Here is a 23,887-nt window from a genome sequence, read left to right on the forward strand (position 1 = left end):
AAAGTGAAGGAAATGATCTGAGAAATTGAAGATGGACCACATTGAGGCCCACCAGACTGGAAAACCCACTACCGGCCGAGGTCGATAGTGGTCAAGTTCCTAAGGTTCAAGAACAAGGTAGCTGTTCTGGAAAGAGCCAAGAACTTGAGAGGAACATTCAGTTGAAGTCAGAAGTTTACATACACTTAGGTTGGAGTCATTAAAACTTGCTTTTCAACCACTCCACAAATTTCTTGTTAAACTAGTATTTTCCAACAATTGTTAACAGGCAGATTATTTCACTGTATCACAATTTCAGTGAGTCAGAAGTTTACATACGCTAAGTTGACTGTGCCTTTAAACAGCTTGGAAAATTCCAGAAAATTATATCATGGCTTTTGAAGCTTCGGATAGGCTAATTGACATCATTTGAGTCAATTGGAGGTGTACCTGTGGATGTATTTCAAGGCCTACCTTCAAACTCAGTGCCTCTTTGCTTGACATCATGGGAAAATCAAAAGAAATCAGCCAAGACCTTAGAAAAAACATTGTAGATCTTCACAAGTCTGTCAACAACTACAGACCAGTATCCCTTCTTTCTTTTCTCTCCAAAACTCTTGAACGTGCCGTCCTTGGCCAGCTCTCCCACTATCTCTCTCAGAATGACCTTCTTGATCCAAATCAGTCAGGTTTCAAGACTAGTCATTCAACTGAGACTGCTCTTCTCTGTATCACGGAGGCGCTCCGCACTGCTAAAGCTAACTCTCTCTCCTCTGCTCTCATCCTTCTAGACCTATCGGCTGCCTTCGATACTGTGAACCATCAAATCCTCCTCTCCACCCTCTCCGAGTTGGGCATCTCCGGCGCGGCCCACGCTTGGATTGCGTCCTACCTGACAGGTCGCTCCTACCAGGTGGCGTGGCGAGAATCCGTCTCCTCACCACGTGCTCTCACCACTGGTGTCCCCCAGGGCTCTGTCCTAGGCCCTCTCCTATTCTCGCTATACACCAAGTCACTTGGCTCTGTCATAACCTCACATGGTCTCTCCTATCATTGCTATGCAGACGACACACAATTAATCTTCTCCTTTCCCCCTTCTGACGACCAGGTGGCGAATCGCATCTCTGCATGTCTGGCAGACATATCAGTGTGGATGACGGATCATCACCTCAAGCTGAACCTCGGCAAGACGGAGCTGCTCTTCCTCCCGGGGAAGGACTGCCCGTTCCATGATCTCGCCATCACGGTTGACAACTCCATTGTGTCCTCGTCCCAGAGCGCTAAGAACCTTGGCGTGATCCTGGACAACACCCTGTCGTTCTCAAATAACATCAAGGCGGTTGCCCGTTCCTGTAGGTTCATGCTCTACAACATCCGCAGAGTACGACCCTGCCTCACACAGGAAGCGGCGCAGGTCCTAATCCAGGCACTTGTCATCTCCCGTCTGGATTACTGCAACTCGCTGTTGGCTGGGCTCCCTGCCTGTGCCATTAAACCCCTACAACTCATCCAGAACGCCGCAGCCCGTCTGGTGTTCAACCTTCCCAAGTTCTCTCACGTCACCCCGCTCCTCCGCTCTCTCCACTGGCTTCCAGTTGAAGCTCGCATCCGCTACAAGACCATGGTGCTTGCCTACGGAGCTGTGAGGGGAACGGCACCTCAGTACCTCCAGGCTCTGATCAGGCCCTACACCCAAACAAGGGCACTGCGTTCATCCACCTCTGGCCTGCTCGCCTCCCTACCACTGAGGAAGTACAGTTCCCGCTCAGCCCAGTCAAAACTGTTCGCTGCTCTGGCCCCCCAATGGTGGAACAAACTCCCTCACGACGCCAGGACAGCGGAGTCAATCACCACCTTCCGGAGACACCTGAAACCCCACCTCTTTAAGGAATACCTAGGATAGGATAAAGTAATCCTTCTCACCCCCCTTAAAATACCTAGATGCACTATTGTAAAGTGGCTGTTCCACTGGATGTCATAAGGTGAAAGCACCAATTTGTAAGTCGCTCTGCTAAATGACTTAAATGTAAATGTAAAAGTCTGGGTCCTCCTTGGGAGCAATTTCAAATGCCTGAAGGTACCTCTTTCATCTGTACAAACAATAGTACACAAGTATCAACACCATGAGACCACATAGCCATCATACTGCTCAGGAAGGAGATGCATTCTGTCTCCTAGCAATTAATGTATTTTGGTGTGAAAAGTGAAAATCTATCCCAGAACAACAAAAGGACCTTGTGAAGATGCTGGGGAAACAGGAACAAAGTATCTAGTATCTATATGTATCTAACAAAGTATCCACAGTAAAACCAGTCCTATATCGACATAACCTGAAAGGCCGCTCAGCAAGGAAGAATCCACTGCTCCAAAACCGCCATAAAAAAGCCAGACTACAGTTTGCAACTGCACATGGGGACAAAGATCATACTTTTTGGAGAAATGTCCTCTGGTCTGATAAAACAAAAATCGAACTGTTTGTCCATAATGACCATAGTTACTTTGGAGGAAAAAGGAGGAGGCTTGCAAGCCGAGAACACCATCCCAGCCGTGAATCATTGGGGTGGCAGCATGTTGTGGGGGTGGCAGCATCATGTTGTGGGGGTGCTTTGCTGCAGGAGGGACTGGTGCACTTCACAAAATCGATGGCATCATGAGGACGGAAATGTATGTGGATATATTGAAGCAACATCGCAAATGGGTCAGCCAAATGGACAATGACTAAGCATATTACCAAAGTTGTGGCAAAATGGCTTACTGACAAAGTCAAGGTATTGGAGTGACCATCAAAGCCCTGACCTCAATCCTATAAAAGATGTGGGCAGAACTGACAAAGCATGTGCGAGCAAGGCCTACAAACCTGACTCAGTTACACCAGCTCTGTCAGGAGGAATGGGCCAACATTCACACAACTTACTGTGGGAAGTTTGTGGAAGGCTACCTGAGACGTTTGACTCAAGTTAAACAATGTTAAACGCAATGCTACTAAATCCTAATTGAGTGCATGTAAACTTCTGACCCACTGGGAATGTGATGAAATAAATAGAAGCTGAAATAAATCACTATTATTCTGACATTTCACAGTCTTAAAATAAAGTGGTGAACCTAACTGACCTAAAACAGGGAATTTATACTTTAAATGTCTGAATAAATGTCAGGAACTGTGAAAAACTGGAGTTTAAATGTATTTGGCTAAGGTGCATGTAAACTTCTGACTTCAACTGTAGATCTTCCTCCACGGGGACTATCCTGAAGCTGTGCGCCAGAAGAGGAAATATCTTATCCCAGCCGTGAGAGCTGCAGAGCGCTTGGAGACGTTGCTTACGTCCACTTTGACAGGCTCATTGCCCACCTTCCCTCCCAGAAGTCTGGAAGGGATGAGAGACCCAAGCCTATGGGTTTGTAGCTTCAACTCTGCAGCGCACACACCTTACACCTTAATTTATTAATGGACTGCTGATGGATATTTTTTTCAATTGCTTGGTTTGCTCTTTTCAGTATTATGTCTCTCTGATAATCTACCCAGGGAAGGGAATAAATTTGCCCATATTAATATATGTAGCCTTAGAAATAAGGTTAATGAAATCAATATCAGATAATTCATATATTAGCCATTTCTGAGACTCACTTAGATAATTTATTTGATGATACAGCACTAGCAATACAAGGGAAAAACATATAGAAGAGACAAATGCTAGGGGATATGTTGCTGTATAGTCAGTGCCTTCAAAAAGTATTCAGACCCCTTGACTTTCACATTTTGTGACGTTACTTCCTTATTCTTAACCGGATTAAATTGTTTGTTTTTTTAGATTTGAGAAAAAAACATTGAGGGAAATCTGACTGGAGCAAAGTACAGAGAGATCCTTGATGAAAACCTGCTCCAGAGAACTCAGGACGTCAGATTGGGGTGAAGGTTCACCTTCCAACAGGACAACGACCTAAGCACAGTTAAGACAACACAGGATTGGCTTCAGAACAAGTCTCAATATCCTTGAGTGGCCCAGCCAGAGCCCGATCTAACATCTCTGGAGAGACCTGAAAATAGCTGTGCAGCGACACTCCCCATCCAACCGGACAGAGCTTCAGAGGATCGGCAGAAGGTCCCCAAATACAGATATGCAAAGCTTGTAGCGTCATACCCAAGAAGACTCAATGCTATAATTGCTGTCAAATGTGCTTCAACAAAGTACTGAGTAAAGGGCCTGAATACTTATGGAAAAACAAAAAGGTTTTTGCTTTGTCATTTGAGGGGGGAAAAAAAAATTTGAATCAATTTTAGAATAAGGCTAACATACAAATGTTAAGCTGTGTCCATACCCATTGGTTGCAGTGTTCACAATTTAGTGGCTATATTCAGGAAAGCCAAAGTTCCAAAGGTTGGTCCTAAAATAGTGTATAAGAGATCATACAAAAGATTTTGCTCTGACTCTTATGTGGATGTTAGATACATTTGTTGGTCTGATGTGATCGCCACCCGGCACAGCCAGAAGAGTACTGGCCACCCCTGATAGCCTGGTTCCTCTCTAGGTTCTGGCCTTTCTAGGGAGTTTTTCCTAGATATCGTGCTTCTACACCTGCATTGCTTGCTGTTTGGGGTTTTAGGCTGGGTTTCTGTACAGCACTTTGTGACATCAACTGATGTATGAAGGACTTTCTAAATAAATGGGATTGATTGATGTGATTAATAAGGAGCATCCAGATGATGCACTTGATGAATTTATGAAAATGCTTCTTCCAATTATTAATAAACATGCACCTGTTAATTAAGAAACTGACTGTTAGAACTATTAAGGCTCCATGGATTGATAAGGATTTTTTTAAATTAAACGGTATGGTTGAAAGAGATGGGGTGAAACGAGTGGCCAAGAAGTTTGTCTGCAAATTGAGAAATTGTGACTAAACTCAAAAAGAACAAGAAACTGCATTATGAAGCCAAGATCAATGATATAAAATGGATAGGAACTCAGATGGCATAATCATTTGAATGACTTTATTGGCAAAGTGGGCAAACTTAGGCAGGAAATGTCAATCAACTAAAAATGAGCCATGGTATTCATGCATTTTTTTTTAAATGTAAATTTAGTGTAGGAGTAGTGCAAACATTGTTATCGATCAATAATGACAAGCTTCCTGGCATTGACAACTTAGATAGAAACTACTGAGGATGGTAGCTGACTCCCATAGCCAAATCGGTCATATCTTTAATCTGAGCCTAGAGGAAAGTCTGTCCTCAGGCCTAGAGAGAAGCCAAAGTAATTCCTCTACCCAAGTGGTAAAGTGGCCTTTACTGGATCTAACAGCAGACCTAGAAGCTTGTTGCCAGCTCTTAGCAAACTGTTGGAAAGAAATTGTGTTTGACCAAATAAAACGCTATTTCACTGTTAATTTGTTAACAGACTTTCAGCATGCTTAAAGAGAAGTGAAGTACATGTTGAGTGCCCTGACAAATTACCGATGGTTGGTTGAAAGAAATTGATAAGAATAGTGTCAGCTGTATTGTTAAATTTCAGTGGAGCCTTTGATATTATTGACCATAACCTGTTGGAAAAAGAAGAAAAAAATAATAATAATCACACTACCGTTGAAAAGTTTGGGGTCACTCAGAAATGTTGTCGTTTTCCATGAAAACATGCATGAAATAAGTTGCAAAAGGAATAGGAAATATAGTCAAGATGTTGACAAGGTTATAAATAATTATTTTTAATTGAAATAATTGTGTCCTTCAAACTTTGCTTTTGTCATAGAATCCTCCATTTGCAGCAATTACAGCCTTGCAGACCTTTACCGCCACCAAAGCACGCCCAGACCATCACATTGCCTCCACCATGCTTGACAGATGGCGTCATGCACTCCTCCAGCATCTTTTCTGCATCTCATGAATGTTCTTTTTTATGATCTGAACACCTCAAACTAAGATTTGTCTGTCCATAACTTTTTTTCCAATCTTCCTCTATCCAGTGTGTTCTTCTGCCCATCTTAATCTTCTATTTTTATTGGCCAGTCTGAGATATGGCTTTTTCTTTGAAACTCTGCCTAGAAGGCCAGCATCCCAGAGTCGCCTCTTCACGGTTGACGTTGAGACTGGTGTTTTGCGGGTACTATTTAATTAATGAAGTTGCCAGTTGAGGGATTGTGAGGCGTCTGTGTGGTCAAGGTGCGGGACTCTAACCCGGAAGCTTACAAGAAATCCTGCTATGCCCTCCGACGAACCATGAAAAGGGCAAAGCACCAATACAGGGCTAAGATTGAGTCGTACTACACCGGCTCTGACGCTCGTCTTATGTGGCAGGGCTTGCAAACTATTACAGACTACAAAGGGAAGCACGGCCATGAGCTGCCCAGTGACACAAGCCTACCAGATGAGCTAAATCACTTCAATGCAAGCAACACTGAGGCATGCATGAGACAATCAGCTGTTATGGATGACTGTGTGAACACTTTCTATAGCTGACGTGTGTAAGACCTTTAAAAACAGGTCAATATTCACACGGCCAGATGGATTACCAGGACGTGTGCTCCAGGCATGTGCTGACCAACTGGCAGGCGTCAGCACTGACATTTTCCACATGTCCCTGATTGAGTCTGTAATACCAACGTTTCAAGCAGACCACCATAGTCCCTGTGCCCAAGAACACTAAGGCAATTTGCCTAAATGACTACAGACCCATAGCACTCACTTCCGTAGCCATGGAGTGCTTTGAAAGGCTGGTAATGGCTCACATTAATTTGCATACCGCCCAAACAGATCCACAGATGATGCACTCTATTGCAATCCACACTGCCCTTTCCCACTTGGACAAAAGGAACACCTACGTGAGAATGCTATTCATTGACTACAGCAGTGTTCAACATCATAGTACCCTCAAATCTCATCACTAAGCTAAGGATCCTGGAAATTAAAACACGGCCATCTGCAACTGGGTCCTGGACTTCGACGGGCCACCCCCAGGTGGTGAGGGTAGGTAGCAACACATCTGCCACTCTGATCCTCAACACTGGAGCCCATCAGGGGTGCGTGCTAAGTCCCCTCCTGTACTTCCTGTTCACCCACGACTGTGTGGCCAGTCACGACGCCAACACCATCATTAAGTTTGCAGACGACACAACAGTGGTAGGCCTGATTACCGACAACGACGAGACAGACTATAGGGAGGGAGGAAGTCAGAGACCTGGCGGTGCCAGAATAACAACCTATCCCTCAACGTAACCAAGACTAAGGAGATGATTGTAGACTACAGCAAAAGGTGGACCGAGCACACCAATTCTCATCAACAGGGCTGTAGAGGAGCAGGTTGAGAGCTTCAAGTTCTGTGGTCCACATCGCCAACCAAGTAGAATGGTCCAAACACACCAAGACAGTCGTGAAGAAGACACGACAAAACCTAATTAACTTCTTTGATATAGGGGGCGCTCTTAATTTTTGGATAAAGGTTTGGAATGAAAACACTCTGACGTTTCCAAAACCGCAAAGATATTATCTATGAGTGCCACAGAACTGATGCTACAGGCGAAACCAAGATGAAATTTCAAACAGGAAATGCCCCAGATTTTGAAGGCGCTGTGTTCCAATGTCTCCTTATATGGCTGTGAATGTGCAAGGAATGAGCCTACACTTTCTGTCGTTTCCCCAAGGTGTCTGCAGCATTGTGACGTATTTGTAGGCATATCATTGGAAGATTGACCATAAGAGACTACATTTACCAGGTGCTCGCTTGGTGTCCTCCGTTGCAATTATTGCGTAATCTCCAGCTGCGTGTATTTTTCCATTTGTCTTTAGTCTTATTTCCCTCATTAAAATGCAAATCAACGTATAACATTTTTGACATGCGTTTTCTGGATTTTTACGGACTATAACAAGGAAATCCCAACACAAGCTGCCCAGTGACACGAGCCTACCAGACAAGCTACATGATTTTTATGCTCGCTTCGAGGCAAGCAAAACTGAAGCCTGCACAATAGCACCAGCTGTTTTGGATGGCTATGTGATAATGCTCTCGGTAGCCTATGGGAACAAAACCTTTTAAAAAAACAGGTCAACATTCACAAAGCAGCTGGGCCAGACTGATTGCCAGGAAGTGTACTCAAAGCATGCGTGCACAAACTGTCAAGTGTCGTCACTGACGTTTTCAACCTCTCCCTGACCGAGTCTGTAATACGTTTCAAGCAGAACACCATAGTCCCTGTGCCCAAGGAAGCAAAGTTAACCTGCCTAAATGATTACCACCCCAAATGATTACCACCCCATGGCACTTACATCAGTAGCCATGAAGTGCTTTGACAGGCTGGTCATGGCTCACATCAACAGCATCCTCCCGGACACCCTAGACCCACGCCAATTTGGATAATCTCTTGGGGCGGTATGTGATCTCAATCGCACTCCACACTGCCCTTTCTCCCTTGGACAAAAGGAACACCTATGTGAGAATGCTGTTCATTGACTGCCGCTCAGCGTTCAACACCAGTGTCCACGAAGCTCATCACTAAACTAAGGACTGAACACCTCCCTCTGAAACTGGATCCTGGACTTCCTGACGGGTCACACCCAGGTGGTAAGAGTAGGCAACACGTCTACCACACTGATCCTTAACACTGGGGCCCCACAGGGGTGTGTACTTAGACCCCTCCTGTATTCCCTGTTCACCCATGACAGCGTGGCCAAACACGACACCAACACCATCATTAAGTTTGCTACAGGAAAGGGCGGGCTGAACAGGCCCCCATTAACATCGACGAGGCTATAGTGGAGCGGGTCGAGAGTTAAGTTCCTTGGTGTCCACATTACCAACAAACTGGCATGGTCCAAACATACCAAGAGAGTCGTGAAGAGGGCACCTCAAACCTATTCCCCCTCAGGAGACTGAAAAGAGACTGAAAAGATTTGGCATGGGTCCCCAGATCCTCAAACGGTTGGTGAGAGCATGGTTGCATCACCGCCTGGTATAGCAAATGCTCGGTAAGGCGCTAGAGAGGGTAATGCGAACGGCCCAGTACATCACTGGGGCCAAGCTTCCTGCCATCCAAGACCCATATAAATAGGCGGTCTCCGAGGAAAGCCCATAAAATTGTCAGAGATTCCAGTCACACAAGTTTAAGACTGTTTTCTCTGCTACCGTACGACAAGCGGTACCGGAGCGCCAAGTCTAGGACCAAAAGGTACCTGAACAGCTTCTACCACCAAGCCATTAGACAGCTTTACAATTCATACAAATCGCCACAGGACAATTTACTTTGAAATCCCCTCCCCCTTGTACACTGATGCTACTCGCTGTTTGTTTGTTACCTATGCATAGTCACTTCGCCCAAACCTACATGTACAGATTACCTCAACTAACCTGTACACTGAATCGTTACCCCCGCTATATAGCCTCATTACTGTTATTCTTATTCTGTTATATTTTAGCCTACTTGGTAAATATTTTCTTCTGCTTGAACTGCACTGTTGGTAAGTATTCCAATCAAACATTATTTGCCAGATTTTAATCCCACTAACACAAAATGTGAAATAATCCAAGTAGTCTGAATACTTTAGCAAGGCACTATAAATGTTTTTTTCCATATGCTTTTAACATACAAGTTGAGATGTATGGAGTGTGACATGGGCACAGCTGGAAATCAGAGTAGTGGTAACAGAGTGTGTGATTTGAAGTGGTGCCAGTGCCCTTGGCCTGGTCTAGTTTCTCTTCATGGACCAAACTCCAAAATTAGGTCTGGCATATTCAGGACTCATTAATTGTGGCTTTGCCTAAAATGGATGGCTGCTGAGAGAGCGAGCGAGCGAGCATGAGGCACATTTGTTCAAAGACCCAAGATTCCACCCGTGCGTGCAACTGTAAGAGTACAAAAGCCCTACTGTGCTATTAATGCCTGTGGGTGGTGCTACTGATGTGCGGATACATACACCATCCAGCAGCCCCTGCCATCCAAACAGTAATGATGGTTGTGCTGTGTATGCCAACACTGCTTTTAATGTATACAATGGTACTCAACTATATACAAAGCAATGTGATCACACTGTTCAGAGAGAAAAACATAGATTTAAAGTAACCTATGACAGCCGCCTACTCACCTTTTCATCATTGGAAACCAGCAGCATCTCCATCCCAGTCTTTAACCTTTGGAGCTCCTGGTCTGTAGAAAGGAGTCATAGGTACATGATGGCAACTACACTATGTATGCAGTACCATAATATGACAATGCGTTTGCAATCTTTCATTTTCTACCCCATTTAGGCATATGTAAAATAGATGGCGCAGAGCTTCTCAGACGGAAAATGTCTCATCTAGCCAGGGAAAGTCAACAGTATGAGCTAGAGGTCCATACAATAAAGCAGAGAGAAAGTTGACAGGCAGCCATGTGCAATGGAAAAGACATCTTCTGAAAATGAAACTTAATCACTCAACTACAGTATACCACTAGTAGCAAGAGCACAATGCCATATCAAGGTTATGGTACTGGACACCAGTTGGCTGACATTAACAGATCAAGAGTCCCTTCCCAGTGGAAATTCTGTATTCTGATCAGTGATTCCATATACTCAGTTGAAGAAATGTGAGCTCATTAAAATGTTGCCAGACAGAGGAAGCCAAGGTACATTCCTGAGTTTGATTTTCTTGGAGCCCCACAACAGGGTATGCAAGACAGTGTGAAAGGAGTGCATTTAGGGAAGGGATAAGATGGTGAGGTTGAAAGCAATGTGTTAAAGTTGTTAAATAGTGTTAAGGCTTACGCTTGTTGTTGAGCCTTCTCCTGTACATATCCTCTAACAGTGGAAATGATGCAATGTGGAGAGAGAGAACCATTGTTAGACACCACTCGCATGCAGGCGCAGCATGTTATTGATCCATGACTGACAAAAACCTGTTGACAAGTCACCAAGAAAGGACACATTGCTCCTTCATTACAGAACAAACCCTGTATTAAAGTTACTCAGTTTGGAAGAAGCGTTTGTTTGGGTGCTTACCTCTCTCCGAGGTCTCAGTGGACAGTGGTCTGGCCAAGAGCTGTGTGTGCAGGCTGTCTATCTCAGCATTCTTACTGAGCAGGAGCTGCTGTAGGTCTGATAGCTCTGCCTGTGTGATTGGGGGGAGTCAGGAGCATGCATAAGCGAACACTCTTATGCTCTCAGAAAGACAACACATACATGACATAATCCTCATACAACTGTTGGAGACTAAGTTTAAATCAATGTTTATTGGTGGCGTAAACTGTTTAGCAGATGTTGTAGTAGGTACAGCAAAATGCTTGTCAGTACACACTCAAGCTTGAAATCTAAAGCTGATATTTACATGATTTGGCTGGTTCATCTTTCCAGAGCAGGCTATATGTTTATATAGGGCAGACTGAAGTTCATAGTAACGCATCCACAACCCACATGACCATATATAGCCTGATAATGTAGTCAAAAATGTGTTAGACTAGCAGTGATTAAAGTTAAAATACATATGAACAAAAAGGAGATTCATGTCTGTCCCGAGTGAAAGTTTTTTAAATGGCTCAATGAAGCAGTTCAGGAAAAGGTGAAATTGAGAGTTGGAGAGTGCAAGGGAGTGAAAGAGTGAGCAAAAGAGAGCCAGGTAGAGAGCCAGCGAGGTATGGCAATGGGGTGTGTTAACCAAGGCATTGTTTAACCGCCAAGAGAATGTGCCACCATTTAAATCCATTTCTACAAAGAAAATGGTCAGCAGATTTGTAAAGAAAATAAGCTTTTGTGAATGACTTTCGTGTCTGTATGACTCATCTAACTGGGCAGAAAAGCAGATTGGACAGAGTTTAGGAAAAGTGCAGTTAGCAGAGGAATCTGGGCACTACTAGTACAGTCTAGACATAACAGGAGAGGAGGTAGGCTAACGTATGTTTGTTATACCATTGTTGCTTTGAGTCTCCTCTCATACTGGGACTTCTGGTCTTCAAGATAGTCTACTTTCTCCTTGAGAAGTCTGAGCTCTTGAAGTTTGACCTGGGGACATTGATAAGAGGATATACAACTTGTAAATGTCGTTGTCACAAATGTACATCAACAGATAATGGCTTGTTTTAATAGTCTGGAGACTGTCAATTAGTCCATGAGTTCTATCTGCTAACTATTCTCACAACACCACAATGAAATGCCTCTTAAAAATGATGCAGTACAACCCTCTTATCTACACACTAAATGGGATTGCATTGAGTCTCATGAACTATGCATGTGCAAGTTTGGTGGTGAGGGGTTCCTTAGTGCAAGCACAGATGTAAGTGTCAGAGCCTTGGGATCATGCCATACACAGTGATGGACGACTACATGCTTAGGATCAAAAGTCATGCAGACATTCTCTGCCTACACTCTCGCTTCCACAGCAGCACTGCTCCTCAGAAGTACTGGAGCTATTCTCCACACCTGAGAATGGGATCACGTCAGGAGGCTCCTCCAGCCCACTGTCGTGTACCTCCTCTGGGCTACCATCACAGGCGAGCCCCTGGTCTGGGTTTTGGGCATCCGTGGACCAAGTGTCGCAGGCCTTCTGTAGGCTGCTGTCAGCCTGCCCTGTTTTCTCCCGGATCCTGCAATTGATCTCCTGCTGAAACCTACACATCTGCTCCTGCAGCTCACTAATCAAGTTTACGACACTCTGACACAAAGGGAAGAGAGAAATAAGGAACATTAAAATAAACACAGAGAGGAAGAATGAAAAAAGGACTGTGTGTGGTGTTCCTCAACGATATACTAACACTTTTTTACGTAATAAATGGAATGTTTAAAGCCATGCACTGTTTTGGGTTTAAATGTCTGAGTGAACCACAATGAGAAACAGCTCTGTGAGGTCTAAACACACTCTGGGCCTGTGAAGTAGTTTTGTCAGGGTAAATATGCTTATGACCTCCTGGAGTGAGAACAGAAGGTACCTAATCTCACACACACACACACACACACGTGTATGCTACTGCCACATGAAAGAAACCGTCTAGTCCATTAGAGCAAGGCAAGTTCTCATACTTAGAGCGTAAACAACCATAGAGCTATGCCTGGACTGTGGAAGTATCACATGGTGTCCAGTATAGAGGATACGACAGATATATGGAGAGCTGTCCACAGCTATATATAACCATGAGCTTAGTGACTGCTCCAGAGCAGGGAGGCCTCCAAAGTGAGAGTGTCAATGTGTGTGCGTATTCACATGCATACTGTATGCTTGAATGGTCACACATGGCACATCAGTGGAATGTTCAAAGCAGAGGTTTCATTCTCTCCAGAAAGCAGTCATAGGGAAGGCAGTGTGTGTACATGACCAGAGCAGAAAGACCATTGCACCGCATGTCCTTAAATTACTAAACCTACTGAATATCCTCTACATTACAAACCACAGGTATGGATCATTTCCTGTCTAAAGTGTTATGCTACTCAGTCTTGAAAGGGGTGGGGTTGCCTCATTTAACACCTTCCTCTGCATCTCACACAATAGGCCAGTCATGATTTCAGCAACATCAGGACTGTAGACTGAAACGTAAAACCTGTCGCAGAGTTAAAGTCTACTCACCCTCAGGTTTACCCAGTCATCCATCATGCCAGCACGGCTTCACATAGTATGTGCTCTGGGGCACAAAGGCTCATTGACAAGCCATGTTTTGCAATAGTTCGGAGGAAGATGTTGGACCTTCATGTGGTGATGGGTGTAGGTAACCCAACATACCATATGGGCTTAAGCAAACATACATTTCAGGTTGAACTAAAAACAGAGCTAGGACTCCCTAGGAATGAAACTTCTCTCCATGTAGTCCAGGAAGAGGGTAGAGTATATTTTACTCGGTCTTTAAAAAGTATGTTTGTCATAAAGTCAGCTGCTGAATACATGGTTGGGTCTCCTAAAACATGAACAGGACTTCTACATACACTCCTGTCATTTCCTCGTGAAGCTCACTTCACTAAACAGATGTCACAAGGGATATGAAACAAACCCCCTTAAGAGTCCTGACAGAATTAAACTTCCCTATACTTGTTCAAGCGCAACATTAGTCTAAAAACAAATAAAAACCTGCCAGTTGTTGTAATCACAGACATGCTAGTCTGTCTCAGGGACTCAACTCTGACCTCCTCAGTCATACCTAAGCTTAGTATTACTCATCATCCCTCCTTATGTGTGTGTGTCCTTACCTCTGCTTTGTGCTGCCTCTCTACTCCATGAAACTGTTTCTCCTCCATGTCCACCAGCTTCAGTTTCAGGTAGGACACCTCTCCCATCAGATTCAACTTCTGACTCTCCAGTGACGTCCTGCTAAGGAGCTCCTACCACCAGGGGAGACCCACGTGTTAATACACCAATCATGCAAATGGTTAAAGACCACACACACACACACACACACACACACACACACACACACACACACACACACACTGACCGTTAGAGACAGTAGTACAAAGACACCAATCCCAAACAGAACTTCTACTCTGGACACTAAATAAGCTATCGTCTAGCTCTGCTCAGTCCTCTCAAAGTCAGACAAACCCTCTGCTGTCAGACACAGTCCACAAAGCTAAATATACACAGCTTCTGGGCACTATTTTTACTGCCCCTCTCAAAGGCAAGCACAAAGCATGCAGAGGAGAGCGTAAAAGAGCCCACAGTTCCCATACAACAACAAATAGAAGTACTGTAGAGGCTCAGCACATGCCTTCCTATTTGAATGAGGATTGCTATCAATCAAACATGCTGATTAGGACCTTGCTTGATACACTAATTATCCCTCTTTATCAGAAAAACTGTCCCCTTTGAATGTCCCCATTTCTCTCAACAGCTAATTATGTTGATTTCAGGCAGGTGCAAATTCTCAGATGCTGCCCAAATCTGATCTTTTTTTCACTCTTTTGTATTTTGACCAGTGCAATTCTGAAAAAGCACAGATGTGAAAAGATCTGATGTGATTGGTCAAAAGACTAATTAGTGAAAACCTATCAGAATTGGGCTGCCTGCGTAAACACAGCCTTAGAAAGTTCCAAAGGAAATATCCGAAGCACTGAGGCAGTCCAACCATGGGCATTTCAAAATGTAGCTATTTTGAAGCAAAAAGGGTTGGGTTTCTGAGAGGTTTCTGGGAGAGTGCACATGGAAAATATTAGAGCTGTGTCACTAGTAAGAGATTTGCGGCTCAGGTCCAAAGCCTCATAATGACCAAATCTCATGGAAACAAACCCGGCCCTTCAAAACAACCCTGCTGTACAGAGTTAACCAGGGGTGTATTCAATACGAAAACTGTTTACAGTTTAAGAACCAAATGGAAACAAACAGAGCAAAACAACATTTCAATTGGACAAATTCAGGTAGTTCCCCCCGTTTCTGTTTAATACACTTTTTGCAACAGAATTGAAATTTGCAATGGCTACCAAATGAAATGCATTGAAGGCATTTGAAGAGTCTAACAAAGTCTGCATAGTATACAGAATTTATTTGGGAGAACTTTGGAGCAGTTGAAAGCCTCTCCTTGGAAGGATGATATACTGTAGCAAAAACAAATTACGAGTATGCTAAGTTTGTCCTACCTCAATAGTCCTTTTCATGCATGAAGGCTAGAGATGTTGCTGTCATGAAGTTATCTTAGCTCAGTTGTAAAGAGGATCCTTGATTCTGACTGAGCTTCCATGTCTGCTCTGAGTTTGAACTCCACTGCACCTCACAGGAGTGGAAGACATGGACACCACCTCTACTGATGACAGAGCCCTCCGTTCATCCCTGCTCTCTCTCTCTCACTGCTTCTTAATCTCTCAGTCCATTTACTCTCTCGTTGTCCCTTTACACCTTCTCTTCCATTTCTCTCTCATTCTCTGTCCCTTCACTCCCTCTTTCCAACCCCCCCTCCCAGCCTGAGGCGATGTGTCCAACCTCATCTGGGTGGTTAGGGGTGTGACCGACTATGCTCTCTGTCCTGTGCACACCTACCCAGACAGACCAGCCCTAGAGCAGAGCACCATGACCAAACCTTCCAGAGCAGACGGATGCTCCACTGCAAGAATCAGTCCTGGATGGGAACAGACCACACTAAATATTTGGGTTGTCACAGAGATCTAGAGCCTAGCTCACTGGAATCCTGGGGAGGAATTTCCTCCTGGGATACTGGACTCTCTAGGAGGTAGTCTACCATGAGACTCAGCATGTCTAGACAGTCTGCTAAGAGACAGTGTGTCTAAATCTAAACGTCCTCTACTCACACATGCATTATTTGAACGTTTTCTAGTCATACATAACGCAAATGTCATGATGTCAGTCTAAGGAAGAAGGCATGATATTTGTGCTGCTGTGATGCAGACTATCAGAACCCTGTTTGAATAGAAACAGGAACTGTTTGGAAGTGAACAGGAACTGTTTGGAAGTGAACAGGAACTGTATGGAAGTGAACCTGATAACAAAACGGGGAAGTTGATATCATACCGAAGCCAGTCTAAACTGAGACAAGGTTGCAGTTCAAAGGTTTGTATGAATGGAAGAGGAGCAGAATGTGAGGTCCTTACCTGCTGCAGCATCTCTTCTGTAGAGTTGAGCTTGTGTTGATGTTCCTCCAGAGAACTTTCCAGATCACTGATCTTTACTCCCTGAGCTTCCACCTGGTCCGTCAGAACGCTCACCTGTGTGTGTGTGTGGAATGGAGGAGAAACTCAGTCACACTAGCAGGCAGCAATACTTCAACATTTCTGACACCCTCCTTTCAATGTTGTCAACCCCCTTGACCTCTGTTCATGCTTCATTCCCACACTCTCTTTCTCCCTCCCTGCCTTTGCTCCTTCCTTCCCTCCCTCCCTTCTTCCCCCTTTCCTGGCTCCACCCTCCACCTGGGAAGTTATCTAACCCCAACATCCACATGCACTTTCTCAGTCATTAAAATCACCTCTCTCTGCCTGCCATCCATTTCACAACATATCAGCTCCTTAATTGATATATCCTTCACACTGCCAGATAACACATATTTACAAAGCTGAATGAAGGACTCTTTGTCCTTCATGAGTTTTCTCAGTTCAACTCATCAGGCCGGCTCTGCACTACTCATGATATAGATACAGCTGTTGAGAAAACAAACTAGGGAAAGAGCCAATCGGTTACAAAGGCGGGGCTCAACCAGCCAATCAGATGGAGTTTAGTGGAGGAACATGTTAGTGTGTACATGAGACCTATACACAACAACAAGACATCACATCTGTCAATGAACAGAGGTGTGTTGTAGCCTGCAAATCTGGACCTGACTGCAGAAAAACCCTTACTCAACAGCCCTGAGGACTAGTGTGCGCACACAGCGCACACAGCGCACACACACACGTAAGAAGTACTGCCCTTGTTCCTAACCCTTGTTGACACCTGTTCAACAAAACAACACTGGATTAATCACCCCCTCTCAATTCAATTCAAGGAGCTTTATTGGCAGGGGAAGTATATGTTAACATTGTCAAAGCGGGTGAAGTATCAGTATCTCTCTCTCTCTCTCTCTCTCTCTCTCTCTCTCTCTCTCTCTCTCTCTCTCTCTCTCTCTCTCTCTCTCTCTCTCTCTACATCTCTCTCTCTCTCTCTCTATATATATATATTTTGCTCCACTGTATATCTATATCTCTCTCTCTCTACATCTCTCTCAATTCAAATCAATGTGCTTTATTGGCATGACGTAACAATGTACATATTGCCAAAGCTTACTTTGGATATTTACAATATTAAGATAATAATAATCAATATTGTCAACCATTGAACAATAACAATATAGAGAACATGTGCAGGTTGGTCTGTGCTCACTGAGCCTGTACTTTGTCAAGGTTTTGATCAGTAACCATGGTCAAATAGTTAGCCACAGTGTACTGTTGATTTAGGGCCGGATAGCACTGCATTTTGCGTTGGGCTTGTGTTTCCCAATAAGCAATGTAGTTTTGATTTGACTGTGTTGTAATGTGGTTTATTCTGATGATTGGATGTTCTGGCCCTGAGGCTTCAGTGTGTTAGTAGAACAGTTTTGTGAATTCAACAACAGGACCAGCTGGATGAGGAGACTCTTATTTTCTCAGCTCTCTCTCTCTATCTCTCTCTCTCTCTATGTCTCTCTCTCTATTTGTCTCTCTTCCTCTCCCTCTTTCCCTCTCTCAGCTACTACTGTTTATATTTTATTGAGGGCACCAGGGGGCCAATGCAGTGTAATGTATCCTCTTGTATATCAGTAGGCTCATATTCAACTCGGGGGATTCAACTTCAGCTGAATTGAAATAATAATTGCTGTAGGTGAGGGGTATATAAACATTACATCAACTCCTTTATATGCCAATGTGTCGCAAAACACACATGCCTACAGACACAGATAGCTAAAAATACACAAATGCATTATGGCAAATACAAAACATACACATGCCTACAGAAACAGATAGCTAAAAATACACAAATGCATTATGGCAAATACAAAACATACACATGCCTACAGACACAGATAGCTAAAAATACACAAATGCATTATGGCAAATACAAAACATACACATGCCTACAGACACAGATAGCTAAAAATACACAAATGCATTATGGCAAATACAAAACATACACATGCCTACAGACACAGATAGCTAAAAATACACAAATGCATTATGGCAAATACAAAACATACACATGCCTACAGACACAGATAGCTAAAAATACACAAATGCATTATGGCAAATACAAAACATACACATGCCTACAGACACAGATAGCTAAATATACACAAATGCATTATGGCAAATACAAAACATACACATGCCTACACTGTTTATGGCATAAGGTAATCTTACCTGGAGGACAAGGGACTCTTTGTCTCCCTCTAAGCGTGTCAATCGTTCTTGGTTAGTCTCGCCGTTCACAGGGGACTGCTGGTTTACCTACAGAGGAGCGGTCAGTTACTGGTCAATTTGTGGTCAGTACAAGTACAACTGTGAAGTGAGAGGAGTTACCCACAGTGTCAGCTCTACCTTGAACCAGGGCTCCCTGAAATGAAAGCTCAGACTCTGGAGAGAACAACAAGAACACACACACACACACACACAGCATTGGTATCACATTTCATATAACCTATTGTGGCCGTGGGGTGAGAAGGTCGTGAGTGTGGAATTCTGTAAGAGGTTTATGCTTCTTAAGCTTTCATTAAATGATGATGAATATTTTAGTATTCTAAGAATTTGATATTTGCTTCTCGAACCAATGTTGCAAGACCTCAGGCCTTCCTAAATAATGGCTTAGCCGTTCATGTGTGAAACCAAATTAGAAGAAATTGCTGAGAAATCCAGACTTTTTTAAACCACAACCATGGACATTTTGTGGCACAGCAACTTTGAGGCTGAGCCAACCAGCTCAAGTGGTTTACAGTAATTGTGAAATACCATTAAACCTTTAATAGACAATGTAAGAACACTCTGCAGATCTAACTGTTGAAGATTCAGAATCCACAGCATATGGCTGGAGTTTAACTTCCTTCAAGAGTCATAGGAAAGAGAAGACAAATGATGCATTTAGCCATATATCTTTTGAACAATAGAATATGCAAATACATTCTCTCTTCAGTTATTTCAAGGGCTGCAAATAACAAATATTTGCGCAACATAAACATCCTGTAAACAAGTCCAAATAAGCAAGTCAGTTTGGTAAAAGAGAGAGAAAAAGCCTTTGTATATTATCATCTATCAGGCCATTTTGAGTCCAAGTTAATCCGTGACAACGAGGTCCAGATGGGATCAGCCAGCAAAGAGCTAAAAACGTCTCCCTAATGACAACAAGATGGTGAAGGAGAATTCAGGAATGGGCTGATCATAACTGCATCCAGTCTAGTCCTATCAGGTCTATTTCAGGTGCTTCCTGTACTGTGCCCCCAGAGGAAGGACAAAGTCTGAAGTGAAAACACATGTTGCCCATCCATTCATCCATTCATTTATTCTCCTCAGGTACTATGACCTCTTGACCTGTCTGGTGTTTACCTTTCACGCATCCCAGTATCTCCCGACACATGTTTCCTGCCCCTAATTAGTGATTGGTCACTGGGACCTTGATTGCTGATTGGCCGCAGGGACCGTGAAACAGGTTAAGCCTGGTGCACAAGCTCACCATACCAGATCTGGTTCCCATTCAGTGACACGTTTAAATGTTTTCCTTCTATCCTAGATAACATCCATTTAGCCACAGACTCAGATTAGCCTACACATTCTTCATTGAAATTCAGTAAAAGTTCCTCAACAGATGGATTGACAGGTTAGCCATGTAGCTAATTGAACTATACTGAAATAAAGTTTTCCTGTTATCGTTTATGTATGAAGGCTATGTAGAAGCTCATCCAATCCTAATCACCTGCAGAGTTTTGGGTATAGCTCCATTAAGGAACAGCATCTCAATCAGTTCATCTGCTTTCTCTGTGAGAGCTTCCCATGTCTGGAACACACTGCCATCAGACACACAACTGCGCCACCTATCCCACCTTCACAAAAAGCCAAGACATGGCTAAAGGCCAGTCATGCTTGTGGACATAATCCCCAGCTGTTTATTAACGCTTTCCATGTTGTCTGTAGCGTGTGAGGTGTGGAAACACTGTTGCTTTTATGTATTTTGTTTTGTTGCTTTTTTTTGCTATTGTTCTGCATGCTACGTGTTGCTTGTTCTATGTTGCTCTGCATGTGCTCACTGCTCATTGTTTGTCTGTATTGTAATTGTTTTAAGAACGTGCCCAGGGTAGATGCCAGGGTTGGATTCACATGGGTGACCAGTACGAACAAGAGAAAATAAACACTGTATTTTTGCTACATTAAATAAATGCTTAATCATGTGGACAAGTATCCTGCCTCTATTGTATTGTGTTTTGGAGAACATGGGGGTCATGCTAGCAGCAACTGCATAAGGTTACTGTGAAATCAAGGTAAATTAAAGCCATTTTCTCAGTTCCACACTACGAGCAGTTACTGCCTTTTTGCATTGTAGGACAGTACGACGCACAACTTTCCAGCTTACGGTCAAAACAGGTGAGTCTATACTATAAATCTTTCTAACTGTATTACAATGAGCAACTCCACAATACACGTCTTTCTCCATGTGCATCTCCAGTATGCAAGGAATTTCACTGTAATAACAATAACCAGATTCCTCTATACAGATGCAGTACAGATGTATTAGCAGGGAAAATGCATGAAAGTGAAACCTCAAAGTCTCTTACCTTTTTCAGCCAGGCAAAATGCTTATAAAAATCTATGTTATACTCCATTCTGTTGGCCCATTGTGGCTTTGACTACATCCTCCCTCAAACTCTACACTGTAACTTATCCAGAGAGAGAGAGAGAGAGAGAGAGAGAGAGAGAAAAAAAAAAAAAAGGAAGCAAGAGCACGATAGACAAGAGATTGATTAATAGAGTAGAGCTCAGAAAGAAAGATACTTTATCTCTGTTGATCTCCCTGATTCCTTCTATCTTCTTCCTCTTCCCCTCCTTCCCTCTCTCTTGCTGCAGAGAGACTGTAGTGGGGACCCTGTGGTGTGCTGTGTCTGGTTCGAACCCTGGCTGTGTGGTTTGGAGCCCAGACAGAGGCAGGCTGAGAAGTGACTAGTCTTCTTCTCCTTCTCTCTCTCTCTCTCTCTCTCTCTCTCTCTCTCTCTTACGCACATACACACACACACACACAAACAAACACACTCCCTCTCTCTCTCTCTTGCTGTCCGTCTCTCTCTTTTCATCGCTCTCCCTCTCCGTCTCATACACAAACATTATCACTTGGTTCTTTTTGTCTGTATCCCCCCCTTTCTCTCTCTCTCTGAAGTACCCCTCGATGTAGCTACTTTTGTGATCTCTCTAAAGGGGCACCGTAGAGAGGGAGCATTCTGCTATACATGCTTGCCACAGATGTGGTACGAACCAAGAAAGGTAGGTAGACAGAGGGGGGGGAGGAGGAAGAGAAAGAGGAGATTAAATAGGCGGGAGGGAAGGGATGGAGGGTAGGTGAGGAGGATGAAAGGGAGAATAGGAAGGGGAGGGAGGGGGATAGAGTAGTTGAAGTGGAGTTAGGTGGGGAGAGTATCAGATTTTCCTTTCCATACCCTGAATGTGCATAGTAAGTATGTGATAAAGTTTATGTGCAAATAAAACCAACATCAAAATGCAAGCAGGAAGGAGTGGATAAGGAGAAGAAAGAGGAGGAAAGGATGGAGGAGGGGAACTAACTGCTCCCAGTCTGAGCAGCAGCTACCTCTGGATCTCATTACCAGTGGCAGATGAGAGACCCCTGCTCTGGCTCTTACTCCTGGGTGAAGAGGGGATGAGAGGGGGCATCCACCCCTGAATAAAGACCACCACAAAACAGACCTTGTGCCTTCATGTACCCAATAAATACTGTACATGACCTATAGTTTTTCACCCAGCAATTCTGCCTGGCCTTCTACAGTGCATTACATTATTTGCAGGTAGAGTTCTCAGAAATCATAGGCTCTCTATGTGGGAAAGGGGGATACCTAGTCAGTTGTACAACTGAATGCATTTAACTGAAATGTGTCTTCCGCATTTACCCCAACCCCTCTGAATCAGAGAGGTGCGGGGGGCTGCCTTAATCGACATCCATGACACCAGCGCCCGGGAACAGTTGCTGGGGGTATTCTACCTTGCTCAAGCCTCCTTTCAGTTACTGGCCCAACGCTCTTAAATGCTAGGCTACCTGCTGCCCTTCTGGCTGTTGGAAGTGAGCTTGATTCAATAGCTGCCGTTACTGCAGAACAGATTTGATCATTGTAGCCATGTATTGTACAATGGAACCCAGAAACAAGGTTTCCTGAAAAACATACACCACACTAGCCAGTTTAGTGTGCAAAGTGAGTTTAGGCTGTGTTGAAGGTACTCACCCCTCCCTTCTCCAGCCACTCTAACAGGGTGTGTGCTGTGTCTATGGGGACCTGTCTCCTCATGGACTCCTGGTCCAGCTGGCCCTCCAGGGCTACCCTGAGATCCTCTACCAGCTGTAGCACCCTGATGTCGGGGGTAATGGCTGAGGTCAGGGCAGGAATGCGGGCAGAGTCCGAAACCTGGGAGGGGTAACCCTGGGCCCCAAACTTCAAGAAGGCCTCGCAGAACTCTCCTGCCAATAGAATGAAATAATTGAAGTTAGAGTTATGGTTAGAGTTATGGTTAGGGTTAGAGTTAGAGTTAGGTTAGAGTTATGGTTAGGGTTAGGGTTAGGGTTAGGGCAAAGATCATAGTGGAGATACAGCCATCAGAGCCTTAACGCTAGCTATCCCAGAGTCTAGCAATCCATTTAGACTTGTTTTGATTTTCTGAAATGGGATTACTATAAACTGTTCGATGTTGAATATATTGTATGTGACCACTCCACAAACAGGCTGTCAGGATTGCTGAGTGAAAGTACTATGTGCTGATGAATGTCTCATGTAGGTTTGAATTTCCAAAGCGAGTCACTGAATACATCAACATACTGTGTGAAATAATTGAAAACACCCAACTGCTACCTAGCCAGACCACTGGAGGGCACACTCCCACTACAATGCTATCTTCTACAGTGCCTGAATGCTGTCAGCTTTGAAAGTGTTCTCTATAGGGATATTGTAAAGACATTGTATGTTGTATTGACCGCCTCTATGAGTAAAGGCAGTTGGTCAAAGTGCTGTGCTCTGATGGTCTTTTAAATATTGCACTAGTCTGCACATATATAGATATTCATGATCTCATGTCACCTTAGATGCATGCCTATTATGGGAATTGCTAGAATGTTCATTATTAGCATTATGCTAGCCTGTATGACTATCTCTATGGGTGAGGTCATTATCTTCTCAGTCTTAGAGCAGTGTGCTGTGGGTCATTAGCACTATGCTATCTCTATTATTAGGAACCCCAACAGAGTCATCAGATATACTGCTGTGTTTGTGACAAACAGTGGTGATTGACATGTATCACCCCTGTAAGAAAACAGGGAGAGCT

At 43.8% G+C, this 23,887-nt stretch overlaps 1 protein-coding gene across 6 annotated transcripts in view; it reads right to left on the reverse strand.

The window, feature by feature from the left end:
• The window catches only part of LOC115112400 (liprin-beta-2-like), a 35,557-nt gene extending 14,310 nt beyond the window's left edge, over positions 1-21,247 (reverse strand). The window contains exons 1-9 of one of the 6 annotated variants that reach the window (XM_029639438.2): positions 21,130-21,246; positions 18,731-18,817; positions 16,454-16,567; positions 14,105-14,236; positions 12,297-12,584; positions 11,843-11,935; positions 10,940-11,048; positions 10,706-10,738; positions 10,046-10,107 (exon numbers count right to left, since the gene is read on the reverse strand). In XM_029639438.2, coding sequence (XP_029495298.2) covers positions 10,046-10,107; positions 10,706-10,738; positions 10,940-11,048; positions 11,843-11,935; positions 12,297-12,584; positions 14,105-14,236; positions 16,454-16,567; positions 18,731-18,817; positions 21,130-21,177 — 966 coding nt within the window. In that variant the 5' untranslated portion in view covers positions 21,178-21,246. Of the gene's footprint in view, positions 1-10,045; positions 10,108-10,705; positions 10,739-10,939; positions 11,049-11,842; positions 11,936-12,296; positions 12,585-14,104; positions 14,237-14,349; positions 14,604-15,487; positions 15,735-16,453; positions 16,568-18,730; positions 18,818-21,129 lie in introns of those variants that run through there. The other 5 variants (XM_029639439.2, XM_029639441.2, XM_029639443.2 and 2 more) reach the window with 5 other exon arrangements.
• Between the last annotated feature and the right edge of the window lie 2,640 nt (positions 21,248-23,887).

Source organism: Oncorhynchus nerka, linkage group LG27 (assembly GCF_034236695.1).
Source record: "Oncorhynchus nerka isolate Pitt River linkage group LG27, Oner_Uvic_2.0, whole genome shotgun sequence".
NCBI lineage: Eukaryota > Metazoa > Chordata > Actinopteri > Salmoniformes > Salmonidae > Oncorhynchus > Oncorhynchus nerka.